The 12,802-nt window shown below is 43.5% G+C and overlaps 1 protein-coding gene across 1 annotated transcript; it reads left to right on the top strand.

Moving 5' to 3' along the window:
• The first annotated feature begins 1,632 nt into the window (after positions 1 to 1,632).
• Positions 1,633 to 10,493, top strand: LOC115327256 (sterile alpha motif domain-containing protein 3-like). The gene is made up of 10 exons (XM_040220092.3): positions 1,633 to 1,885; positions 3,362 to 3,478; positions 3,919 to 3,983; positions 4,195 to 4,338; positions 4,431 to 4,518; positions 5,157 to 5,327; positions 5,403 to 5,612; positions 6,089 to 6,260; positions 7,260 to 7,342; positions 10,136 to 10,493. The coding sequence occupies exons 1-10, from the start codon at positions 1,736 to 1,738 to the stop codon at positions 10,448 to 10,450; spliced, it is 1,515 nt and encodes a 504-aa protein (XP_040076026.2). The 5' UTR covers positions 1,633 to 1,735; the 3' UTR covers positions 10,451 to 10,493.
• The last annotated feature ends 2,309 nt before the right edge of the window (positions 10,494 to 12,802 follow it).

Here is a 12,802-nt window from a genome sequence, read left to right as displayed (position 1 = left end):
GTCTGATCGAGTTACGAATGTTCTACGCGCCGAACGTTCTAAGCCGAATGTTCCAGAAATGCACGCGGCTACAAAAGGTGCCCCGCGTGGCAAGCCGGAGTCAGCTTTCGCCCCATGCGCTCGATCCTGCCGTTTCGCCGACATCGACGCCTGCAACGCTAACCTACCCTCTTTTGTTTTGTGCAAAAGTTCACACCATTAAGCGTTCAGTTTATTCAGTTATTCGCCTCCTCACCACTTGTCATTCGTGACAATATGTCCCGCGTGATCGTAACAAGTTGGACGCAAAACTAGTGTTATAGAATCCAAAACTGACGTCCGCGTCTGCACCTGTATCCGCGTGAATATCGAGATCGCCGTGGTACGCCGACGTTGCCAGAATTACGAGATCTCCACGCGTCTTCGAAAACAAGCCGCTTGCATTTTGCGGGGAACGAGCGGCACAATTGTACTGTACGCTGCACGGCTTTTTCCCAATCACGTATCACACGTCGTCGAAAACGCACCCCTCACTTTTTTTCCAGGCACGACCGAGCACCATTGGCAGAACCCTTCGCACCCACCTTCAACTACGTCCAACAGGGCGTAGTTTCGCTTTGGCCAGCTCGAGCACTCAAGGCGACGCCGCGCAGTTGATGAAGCGATACTGTTCTCGCACACGCTCTCCCGTGCACGAAAAACACGAAACAATTACATGCCGATGCCTCGGTTGATTCGTGGACACTTCATTGAATGTCTCACGTGTACGCAAGCTTCCACTGCGCCTTCAGGTAGGGTTACGTCACTTTCGCCAGGGAGGTGAAATAAAACAAGATGCGATGCTTTTTTTCTTGGACCCGTATGCTTCAGAAATACACACCGATCTACCTGACGTCCGGTTTTCGACATACCTTTTGCAATTTTCCGCTGAGAAAAACTTAGAAAATTGCGCTGCTCCTTCCTGCTCGTTCAGATATACACATCAAGATGGTCAACCGAAAGTAGTCTCGGCCCCAGGAAGTTCCGCCATTACCTTGGAATACCCTGTATATCTTTTTGTTTTTCTTCCGGTTTCTGGGTTTGGCGAGGGCGCTGTTTCCCCCGGTTAAGATACGCTCACGGGTATATTGTTCCAAATTTAACTGTTGAAGTGCAACTCGCTTTTACTTACCAGCAGAAATGTGCTGACATCAGTTGTAAGGCGGCCTCAAAGCACGGGTCACGCTCGCTCGATTTGTGCGATCTCATCTGACGTCTCCCAGCAAATCCTTTGGCGAAGGCCGCGCGGCGTGGAGGGGGGGGGGGGGGGGGGGGGGCGTTGGTAGCGCCGCTGGAGCTCAGTGAAAGAAAAAAAAAAGAAGCGAAACCGCAACTAACTCTGGTTATGCTGAACCTGGCCACGTCGTAGTTTCGAATTATTTTTTTTTTCTGTCTTTTACCGTTTTTACGAACATAGTAATTATTTAGATAAATATGTTTTATATTGTGATGAACTTTTTGTTACATTTTGACCAAATTTAATTTTGTTATTAACGAAGCACGACCTTAAGCAACTTTTACGAAAGTGGCCGGCTGTAGCCGTATTTACGTCCGGGTGTCGCATTAGCATCGTGGTTCGCGATTCGAACGTTGCGTGTTGCGTTGGGTCGCAATAAGGACATAGCATCGTGGTTCGCGATTCGAACGTTGCGTTGGGTAGCAATAAGCAACAATTAGCTCATTAGGTAGCCGAAGTTCGGCGCCTTCAGATACCGAAATGTCGGTTACGTGCCTCCTAACAGTGGGCACTAATGGTGCACGTCGTAAGTTGACACTTGAAGAAGCGAACCTACGTGGTATAAAGGCGTCCGCGAGCACCTGCAGTCTCCTGGCTTCAGAGATAAACTTCGAAAGCGACAGATTTCAGGTAATGTGAACATATTTGAAAAAAATTCGAACACTGCCCGTGCATACATAGGTTTCTTAATGCTGATTTCTTGTGACCTGTGATAGTGTGTATTTTTGAATGAGTAAAGCTATACGCACTCCGGAGTGCACTTCAGACGAAATGGCTATACGCACTCCGCTAAATTCGAATAAAACGAATGGTCAGAACGAGTTTTCTTATCGGGGGCATAGCATATGTTAAAACGTCCGCTTTCTACGTAATGGGAGGCGGGTTTGATACTCGGTGGGCTTACTTTTTTTTTTTTTTTCTTTTTTTCTCGAACATTTTGTTTTGTCGAGGCATTCGACGATATTTACGACATTCTTTTTCGCGATGAGCACTAAAACAACCGAATGTTGTCGACGAAACTTTTCCAGAGGTGCGATCGGGGACAGCGGGGCTTGGGTTGCCGGCTGGACGCCGCGAAGCTGCGTGTACTGGTTAAGTTTTGTAATTAGTAGCCGATACTGTCGCCGCGAAGCGGCGTGAACGCAGGCGGTGGGCTGTGTTAACGAGCTCCCCAGTGATACACGCGCCGTTCGAAAAGGTTGGCCCGAGGGGCATGAGCTCTCGGCTTAGTGCGTATAGCCATTTCGTCCGAAGCGCACTCCGGAGTGCGTATAGCTTTACTCTTTTTTAATTTCTATAACGTATTGTCGCCAATGGCTTGCACCCAATTCCCGTCCTGTGTCGTCATCTGTACGAGCCGTGGGTAAAGCAACTTCTTGTCAGCCAAGAAAGGCAGTTTTGATGGTGCGAAATTATGCTTGTGAGAGCTAGCTGCAGGTGTTCGACACCAGTGACCACATCGATTGCCGCCAGTGAATACGTCCTATACGTAAGGAAAAAATCAATCTCAACATTGAATTAATCAAGACCTAAGTGACCTATGTTGAGATCGCGATCACTGGCTTGTGCAGGAATTTGTGAATCTTGCCTGCTCTCGTTCTGTTGCTGCTATATATAGTCGTTCACACGCGTTGTGAACGCTTCACGTCAGTGCGTTCCCTCCCGCATGCAATGAGGCATACGAAATGATGCTCCAAGTTTGACGTTTTAATTTGCAATGATCAGTGGTGAATCACAACAACTTATGGTATGCTTGAGCTTCGCCAAGTTGCCTTTGTAATCCGGCTTGCAAAACGTGTGGTGCTCTCTTAATATCATTACTAAAACCCGGAGATCGGGAAAATTGAAGGACAGCACAACAGAAAACCTTACCGGGGTTTTGCAGTAATTATGGTTAATCTTCACCTGCTGGTTTGCGCACTAACTTTTTGTGCTCTCTTAATTTTCCATGCGAAATAAAGGGATGACTGCGACGATACTCCGGAGATTAGTCACAGCATCATTGGACATTTTCAGCTATTACCAGAGCTAACACAGTTTCGAATAGACTGTTGTGGCTCTTTGCTAACGCTGCAATTCTAAGTCTACTGTTTACGTTTTGGACAGGTGCTCGACAAAGATTTTAACGAGTATGTGGACATACTTGACGAGGACAAAATTCATGACATGGCCCTTCTTCGTGTCGTGAAGACAGCACATGGCGGTGAAACTCCAAGTGGAGAGGTCAGTGCCACATCTTGCAACATTACAATGTGTATTATACTTTCTCTTAACCTTTCCAACCTAATTAAATCCTGTAAAAGTAAGGACATTCACTTGTGCCTTCTTATTACTAGCTGCTGTGACATTCATTCTAAAGAAACATCTCTACTTTACTCTACTTGTCCATTGTATCAATGAGAAATTAGTTTGCCCGTTTCCCCTTGCAAAATGAGTGAGACAGAATCAATAACCCAGTGCATTCCTCTTTTCTACACTTGTTATGTTTTGGTGAAAAGTGTTATTGGAGCTGATGAGCAGATTTTTCTAAATGTATTTTCATGGTAACAAGAAACTAAATATATTTATTTTTTGTTTATAACTTTGAAGAACCTGTATAATCGTCAAATTGTCCTCGTACGCCTGATAAATTGTGTTTTTCTTGTTAATTCACGTATTTTCAGGGAAGCTCAGTTGATGAAAACACTCCAGGAACCAGCCAGGAGCGGCATTTCAAAATTACACCAAGGTATGCTCAACGGCCTGCACTTATCACGCCCTTGGCGACGCAATTGAGATACAACGGCTTTCCAGAGAATATCGTCACTATAAACGACGGCACCTCGTTTCGGAGCGTCAAAATTAATCTCACATACTCCCACTCCCCTCTGTATAACCTCTTGCCCTGAAGGTAATCGAAATAAATAGACTGTCCCTTTTTTTAACCCTTTCCTATTCAGTCATGGTGACGACGATGGGGCAGGATTTGTACTTCCGGACTTCGACTTTCTTAAAGCGGCTGCAGCAGGAGGCAAGCCACTCGGCTCCTATGTCACAACGAGAATTGTCGACGTTTTGTTCCAAGAAATGGCAACGCATACATTGTGAGTAAGCTTGCATCAAGTCGTATACCTCTGAAGCTGTCGCTACCTGTTAAGGCCAGTGCTGCAATGACAGCCAAATATGATTTTTGCAGGTACCCATCCAGAGCGTTTTACCAAAATGTGGGGCGGCCACTCGTATCTCAATACCCACAGCTGGCAGATACCTGTGGAAGTGGCCATGTAAGTGCCTTGTTGAGATGCATTTTCTGTTTAGTCTATTCTCCATAGTAGTACAAGCTCCTAATGGGCAGCTTTTTTGTTTATGACTAAAAAATATGATTTTTTAGTCCTAAACATGTTCCTTTGTTTGTGCTGGAAGAGTGCAATATTTCCTTAAAATCTGCTGCAAATTAAAACTTTTACCTGTTTAGGGAAGGGGCGTAATGTAACAAAATCTTAGTCAAAATAAAAAAAAAGGAACTGCAGAAAAATATCAAACTGTTGCTGTACATGTTGCGTTTTGTTTTTTTGCATCAACAATAGTGCAATTTTTCTGCATTGTTTGCAAACACGTGTGTTTGAAAACATGGGATTAGAGTTGTGCTCTCTGAGGAGTGCTTGCCCTGTTTTTAACTTCGTGACAGGTTGAAATAAACTGTTTTGCACTTTGGTGCTATACACAAGTAGGGGAAAAAGAAAAAAAAGGGAAACGCATCCTGCATGCTGGTTTTCTTGACTGACAGCGTTGGAACATAACCAACTATTTGACGAAAGTCACAGGTCAGAGTTGAATTATAGCTTTGAGGGTAGAAAGGGAAAACCATTTGTATCACAGAGCCACCACTGAACTGTAGTTATTGAATTATCTGATATTTCAGGATTCTTGGGTCATGTTTATAAGGCAGAAGTTCAAAAATGAAAGGAGGAAACTGTCAACCGATCGTGTAATGAGCAGCAGAGAAAAGTATGGCAGTACCGCAAAGAAACCAAGAACTTCCAGTGGAACCACGACAGAAGAGCTGCAGCGTGGCAGCATTGGACAAACTTTGGTTAGTGCTTTAGATTACGGTTGTGTGATAGTTTTTTCTTTAGTTTCACTAAACACAACCTTATTTTCTACGCAGGCACAAAGTTCGACTCCTTGTGGAGAAGATGCGAGTAGTCTTGCGCAGCATGAGGCATGGCTTTGCCAAGAGTGGAAGAAACCAAATCCTGACAATCAGCAAGTGCGCTGCAGACTGGAACTGACGCATCAGGCCAGAGTGGAACAATTAAGCAGACTGTCGGTTGCTGTGGCCGTCACCAAATATCCATACTTACGAGACGCCGATTTGGTAAGTGCTTTATAATAACCTCAGTAGTATATTTGTGAGTTTTATTTGTCAAAGTTCAGATTCGGCACATGATAAACATAAAATAAGGAAAAAAAAGATTTGACAAGAATTTAGCAGAATCGAAGTATGTATCTATGTCCCTACGTTGTGAATACACATTCTCAGGTGTCTGCTGAATCGTTTTCGAATCAACATCATTCAAATGTTACTAGCAAATTGTTTTATTCATTTAGAAATACGTTTTGTTACCTTTTCTATCAAGACTGGTTTTTCTGCGCTGCTGTCACAGCTGAGACCTACTCTAAACAAATATATAAGCCCTCAGGTATTATCTTCGTCCCCCTGCAAGTTTACCCTACAAGTTTGTTTCAGTTATAGCTGTCCACGACGGCCAGCTCTGCATGCGAATACTGTATTTGAAGTGTGTTTCTATCTTTTTTAATTCTGCAAGCTTTTTGTTTTCTAAAATATTTCAGTTTTTCCACGACTTTAATATGCTACTCAAGAAAGATGGAGCTGCAGCTGTGGTAGAAGGGATGCAAATTGTCCTGAGCCTAGCCCTCGGGGATCGCTTGGGAGCCAAAAGAAAGGACACTATGCCTGTCCTGGAGGCTGACAAGGCGACAGCTTGTGCAAGGCGCAAGAAACGTATGTTCATCAAGACTTGTTAAAAATTCAGTGCGGCCATGTTATGTCGCTAGTGTTTGCTGTAGCCTACTAAGAATTCCATTCTGCTTTGTGCAAGTTTAGAGTCACCAGAGTGCACATTAGTGTTCTATGATACAACAGTGACCCAAGACATTCTTGGTATGCAGTGTATTCACTGAAACCGATCAGCACAGAAGCGTCATTACCATTGTAAGGTTCTCTGAGCAATTGAGTTAGTGAACTTATCCACCTCGAGATGAAACCACACTGCCACTAAAAGACAGAAATGGTAACTGCGTTTTTTTACTTTTTTGCTGATTGTTGTGGAAAAAGATGCATTCAAAATCAGTTGTTCAGCTTATCCGAATAGAGGCTCAGCGAGCTTTTACAGCAGACGGAGGTGTAATAGCTGAGGAAGCTGATGTTTATAATTGGAAATGCACGTGGTGGACATTTAATTCGATAATGCTGTGATTTACTGAAGAATTACATATTTCCCACTAGAATTACTTCAAACTACAATATTCAACAGAATACTTAGAATTCTGTGGCGAATAGTTTTAAAAAGCCGTATGGTGACCTTGTATTGTCCACGCTTTGATGGTAGCGCGACGGTAACGCCGCCTCCTTGTGTATCTCGGCGAATTGCCTTTATAAAGATTTCCAAATTTGCCGAGCAGTCGTTTTTATACTTACAGTGCTCTAAATCTTGCTTTAATATTGCAGCTTATAATGCAACAGGTCTGAATTCGCTACCAATATTTGTCTGAGAGGAACCAGCTTGTTTTAGGCAAAATATTTACAAGATACGCTTTGCATGGGGGGGGGGGGGGGGGGGGGTAGGAGGAAACAAGGGATGGCCGGAAACGAGATGAGGATGAGAAAAAGCGTTAGGTAAAGAAAAGACTAGTCTTACTTTCCAGTCTTTTTGGTTCTTAAACAGCACAAAGTTTATATTGAAAGAAAAATTAAGGAGTATGTGATGTGTTCATATTGCAGACATCCGGGCTGTACGAACCTTGCAACTCCTGGCGAAACTTGTTCATCAACCAAGAGCAATGGAAGCAATGTTTGTGCCTCTGGTAAGTTTATGCAACATAGGGCTATCCTGAAAGCTTGAAATTGAAATGCAGATATACCATCCTGTCATAACTGTGTGTTACATTAGCTTAACAACAGATCACGTTTTCTAACAGGTCCGTCTCTCACGTGGATAAGACAACAATTGTTGCGGCGATTAGGTCAAGCAGCACTGCACATATCCTGTTGCTTAAATTCTTTGCCTTCTTTGCTGTACCAGATGTATCGCAAAAGTTTAAACGGGGTTTGAGTAAAAAAAAAACAACAGGAAACTCTTTTCCACAAAAATGTTCTATAAATCACAAAGAGCTGAAAATTCGAGCTAAATATGTGACTGAAAGTACAATCAAAATCTCGCTTTGCGTGAACATTGAGGTACATGACTGGGTACTTTCGCGTTTAAAGAAAGCATATTACGACTGTACATGATCGTTTGATAAGCACTAGGTGCCTAATTTTTTTTTTCTGGGGTGGGAAAGCCCAAGTCAATGTATTACATTCAAGCCCATACAAAAATGTCCTATGGTCGGCTATAGAAAATTCTTTGTATGGTCGGCTTTAGCTATTTGGCCCAATTAGCTCAAGAATTTTCTATGGCTGCCTTTAGCATTTTTTATGGTCGCCTTTATGGGCCTTTTTAGCTTTGTCTATGGCCCTATCGCTGTCCAGCCATAGCGCTCTTTAGCTTTTCTAATGGTTGGATAAAGACTTCTCTGTGACTTTCCCTATGGCTCTCTTTAGCCAGCAAACCCTAAAAAAAAATTTACTTGAAGTTCCCCGACTTGCGAGCGCTACATGGTGTATGTATATCTATGTGTATATATATATATGTGTAAATCAATGTATAGATATAAATACATCTCTGAACACACAGAACACAAGCAGAACACTTCCCCACACAGCAGCAACAACGCAGATCTACAAACGCTAAAATTGGTTTGCTCTTTATGTTTATACAGCCTTGATGGAGATGCGCCTCAACGGGTAATCGGTCTCTTAGCTGTAGATGAGAAATTTAGCCAGTGCAGTACAACCGCTAACCTGGGGTTTTTAACGTGCATCACGCAGTAGTGATCACACGAACGTGTGCCGGTACGAAACTCATCCAGATCGAAACGGGCGGGGGCGGCGGGGATCGAACCCAGGAGGTTCCCAGCGCAAGCTTTCGCTCCACGCTCCGAGCTGAGACGCGTTAGCCCACTCGGCCACTTCCTCCCCTCTACAAACGCTATGTTCGCACTAGCTGTATATATGGCAGTCTAATTTTTGAATCCGACTTTGCCGGTGACCCATTATTTGTCGCAAAAACACTGAGAGGCGGAGCAAATATTACTCGTACTTAATACATTATTTGAATTGTCTCTTGGAATAGCCCGCATCTCTTACTTCAAAACCCTGAAAAAAGCAAATGTAGATCATTAGGCTAATTAACTAAAATGTATTATTTATCTTTTTAATAAGTTTGATGAATCACGTTGACAATGCAGTGATGACATGCAGTACACTGGTACTGAAGATTGCAATCAATCTATTGCTTGATTGCAGTGTTCGGCGCCAGTGTAAGTTATTTTCACTTTTCGGGGGTAATAATTTTAATTGTTGCACAAGCATTTTAATGGGTTTTTCAAACAAACAATATTACTGGTTTTCACGACTCGTTGGAACAGCAGAGAACATATCTAGGGTCATGGTTTGTCACCGGCCTGACAGAAATTTAGTATTGATTTAATTTTCTAACGTGGAGTTTTTTTACTAAAAAAAAGTAAGCGCCGGTAGTGATTTTCTGTAGGCGTGGAAAGAAAATTTATTGGTTCTTAGTCTTTAGACTCGGGGCCATAAATTTTTCTATAGACCGCTAAAGACAATTTATTGCTTTCCAGTCTTTAAACTCGGGGCGAAGGAGTTTTTCATAGGCGGGAAAAGAGCATTTATTGGGTCGCTGTCTTTAGACACGGGGCCATGTAATTTTCTATAGGCGTCTAAAGAAATTTTATTGGTTCCCAGTCTTTAGACTTAAGGCCATAAGATTTTCTATGGACGGTTAAAGACGATTTATTGGTTCCCAGTCTTTAGACCTGTGACCAAAGAGCTTTCTATAGGCGGGTAAAGAAAATTTATTAATTCCCAGTCTTTATACACAGGGCCATAGATTTTTCTATAGCTGGCTGTAGCTGTCTTTATGGATCTCTATGGCCGACCATAGAGGGCCATAAGGGGTGATAGCCTGCCATATAAGTTTCCCCCCCGGAAGAAATGAATGAGTATATTGTAATGAATAACCAACTAGCCCCACAGTTATTTTTGAGTCTATTGCACCTTAGCCACGCCAAAGAGAAGTTTGAGTCCGTTTCGGTCCGGGGAGTGTAGACGACCATAGACCATTTTTGTATGGGAAGGGGCTCTATAGTTATCAATATAATTTTGGCATAAGGCGTGCAAGTCTGTCTGCTGCTCGCGCACCTACTGTGTTTGTTTAAACCCGGCTTGTAGACACATGCTTTCGTTTACGTCCCGGTTTTAGCCTATGACAGCTCACAATAAAATGACGAGTCATCGTGCATTTGTAGTGACTCCGCGCATTTCCAAGGCGTATCTTGATTGCCGTGCTTTTTTCATTTTTTTTCACTAAAGCTTCCACGAATGTTTTCATGCACAAAAGACACATTTTTGTTTGCTTGAACGTTATATCGTTAGTGTTTCAGACTAGATGGTGGGCAGGCCTGGCTTGCTCCAAACTGTACAATTGTGATCCTGTGACTCTACACTGCTGCCCCGGATTGTCTTTTTCTATGCAGGAAGGGGAGAAACCGTCTACACCATGCATTGCTTACAGTGGCACCTCTGTTGAGCAGGCAGACGACCTGTTCCTTTACATTGAGAAGCAGCAGTTACTGCGTGTGATTGATGCTGAGCAAGGCATTGCTGCAATGATGGCGGCGTACTATCTTTTTGACATCAACTATGCTACAGCAGCACACAGTTTGTGCTGCGTTGTAGAACATTTATTTTTTGGTGTTCGTGTAACAAAACCAAGGTGCGCAACACAGCGCTTCATCTCTTCTTACGTGGCAGAGTTCTCCAGTGTTCAGCTGCAGTCTTCTGCCAAATAAGCAATCTGCTCACAAACCAACGTGTTTTAAAAGAACAATAAATTTTTCGAGTGATTGTTCCGCTATGTGTGTTCTTTAAATGACTATACTCGAGCATAGCTTTCTGTGGCAATGCAGCCGGAGCTGAGGGTGGCGTGTGGCAACTGGGCGCCGGTGCGGAGCGCAGCCATTGGCTGCGATATGATGGCAGCCGATGACTGCGCTCCGCACCGGCGTCCAATTGACCTCGGCCACCCACAGCTCCGATTGCATTGCCGCAGAAAGTTGTCTTTGAGTATTCCAGACCTACAATGACCATCAGATATGTGGCATGCATCTATAAGGCTCAATAGGGGTTATAAGGCTTCCTAGAATTTTCACCCTTTTAACACCCTCATAACACCCTTATATCAAAGGGTGGTGACAGGCTGCAAACACCCTTTATCGATAAAGGTGCACCTTAAACCACAACACCCATGAAAAGGGGTGTGTAGTCATTCGGAAGCACTCTTTCTTAGGGGTGCAAGGGGGTGTGTTATAGACACGAAAATGGACCTTTAAGGGTGCAAATTTTTTTACAGTGTACTTCGCCAAAGATAGCTACTACGCATGCTGAGAACACGCTCCGCAGCCCAGTGGACAAATATGGCGACGCGCAGAAGACGACTACGGCGGAATGGCCTATACGGGTACAAACCGAGGGAGAGGAAGAGGCGAGTGCGTGCGAGGACGTCAGAACACCGAGCCCTGTTTGGAATGATTCGTAAGTAGAGACAAAGCTATAGCTATCTCTTGTCTTCACTCACTCCTCAAACGCGTTCAAACGCGCGAACACGTTCGAGGAGTGAGTAGAGACAAAGGCAGCTGGCTACATCCAACCCCTAATCATTCCAACTAGTGCTCGGTGTTCTGACGTCCCCACGCCTGCTCGTCCCCTTCGCTCCTTCAGTTTCTACCGGCATACAAGAGGTTCTTAGACTCATCAAACACAATGTTAAAGATGCGAAATTTCGCGAAATGCGCCGATTGGGGTTTAGCTACAAAAGATCGGCGTCATCACCTCGAGAGTTTAATCGGCGTGCTCCGTAAACTTCGCCCTTTGCTTCGTGTTTGACGAGTTCAGTTCCTCCGGTTTGATCGCAGCCTCCCAACTGCAAAAACAAATGAAAAAAAAAGCTGTGACAGCTCGTTTGTGCCATGGCGCGCTCTGTACTTACTGCATGTTCATAAAACAAAAATGCTCGGTCGCATAAGCGAGGCGTCGTAAACAGAAAGGGCGATGCTCTGTCATCCTTCCTTTTACTGCTCATTTTATTTCAGGTCTCTGGGCTCTTAAAAGAGAACGTGTCATTTGCATGACTCATTTTGCCTCACCGCACAGAGTTAACGCGAGAATCACTTCTACGCGTATCCGACTCTCAGAATAGACTGATGTGTCTTCGCATATTCCGTCGGCAAAGGACGAAAACGCTCGTCGTTTGCGACGGTGCCGAAGTAAGGACAAGCGATTGTTTATCACAACGCCGAGTCGCTGTTCGCGACTGCCACGCTTTTCCACGCTTTGCCGCCAGATCGCGAGCATTTTGTGCTACGTATTTCGACTAGCGCAAGCTGTACGTTTCTAATATACACGTCTTTGCCGCTGGGTGGCGTGGCGTCCTCTAAAGCGGAAAGATTCTGCTCACCACTAATTCAACACAACAGATATTTCGCTTTTCGATTACGCCTAAATATTTCACAATCGCTATCGAAGAAAGTTTAGAAAGATCGTTTTATATTGAACATAAAAGGTACACAGTAAAAGTTTTTACGCCTTTAAGGATGTAAAGGGGGTGTTATGGCGACTTGCACCCTCCGCTACACCCCTTTAACACCCTAAAATCTGGGAGTACACCCTCATAAGTTTACCGAAAAGGGTGCTGTTTCGTGTTACACCCTATGTTTAGTGAAGGTTGTAAGGAGGGTGTAGAAGAGGGTGCCAAATAAATAATATGAAATGGTTTTGGAAAGTTTATATATGGCTCTGTCCATAGAGTACAGGTAAGATTTCTGCTTGAAAGGCAACAGTTGTTAGCAGCCTAGTTTTTTTATAATGTCAGTTGTAATTCATGCAAATAGTAATAATAAAGTGCCCCTTTTGCGTACAATTTTTATGTTTGCAAACAAATGTTTATATATGAGTTTATATTTAATTTTCTTACAAATCACTCCATGCTCAGAACTTGGAAACTAGGGTGAAATACTCAATACTAGCATTTTTTACAAATATTTATTGATGGAAGTGTACAGTAAGAAAATCAGTTAGTCTCGAGTTTATATCTGACAACATTAAATCAAATTATAGTGAAAATGTTTTACAAATATTCATGCCAT

This window comes from Ixodes scapularis, unplaced genomic scaffold (genome assembly GCF_016920785.2).
Source record: "Ixodes scapularis isolate PalLabHiFi unplaced genomic scaffold, ASM1692078v2 PGA_scaffold44__24_contigs__length_19508400, whole genome shotgun sequence".
Taxonomy (NCBI): domain Eukaryota; kingdom Metazoa; phylum Arthropoda; class Arachnida; order Ixodida; family Ixodidae; genus Ixodes; species Ixodes scapularis.
The sequence above is the reverse complement of the archived record's forward strand: the minus strand, read 5'-3'. Positions and strand labels throughout refer to the sequence as shown.

Coding starts and splice junctions, on each gene's coding strand:
- LOC115327256 (XM_040220092.3), top strand. CDS start 1,736: ATGTCGGTTACGTGCCTCCTAACAGTGGGCACTAATGGTGCACGTCGT. Junction 5,328..5,402: donor GCAGCATTGGACAAACTTTG/GTTAGTGCTTTA, acceptor TTTTCTACGCAG/GCACAAAGTTCGACTCCTTG. Junction 6,261..7,259: donor TTGTGCAAGGCGCAAGAAAC/GTATGTTCATCA, acceptor TTCATATTGCAG/ACATCCGGGCTGTACGAACC.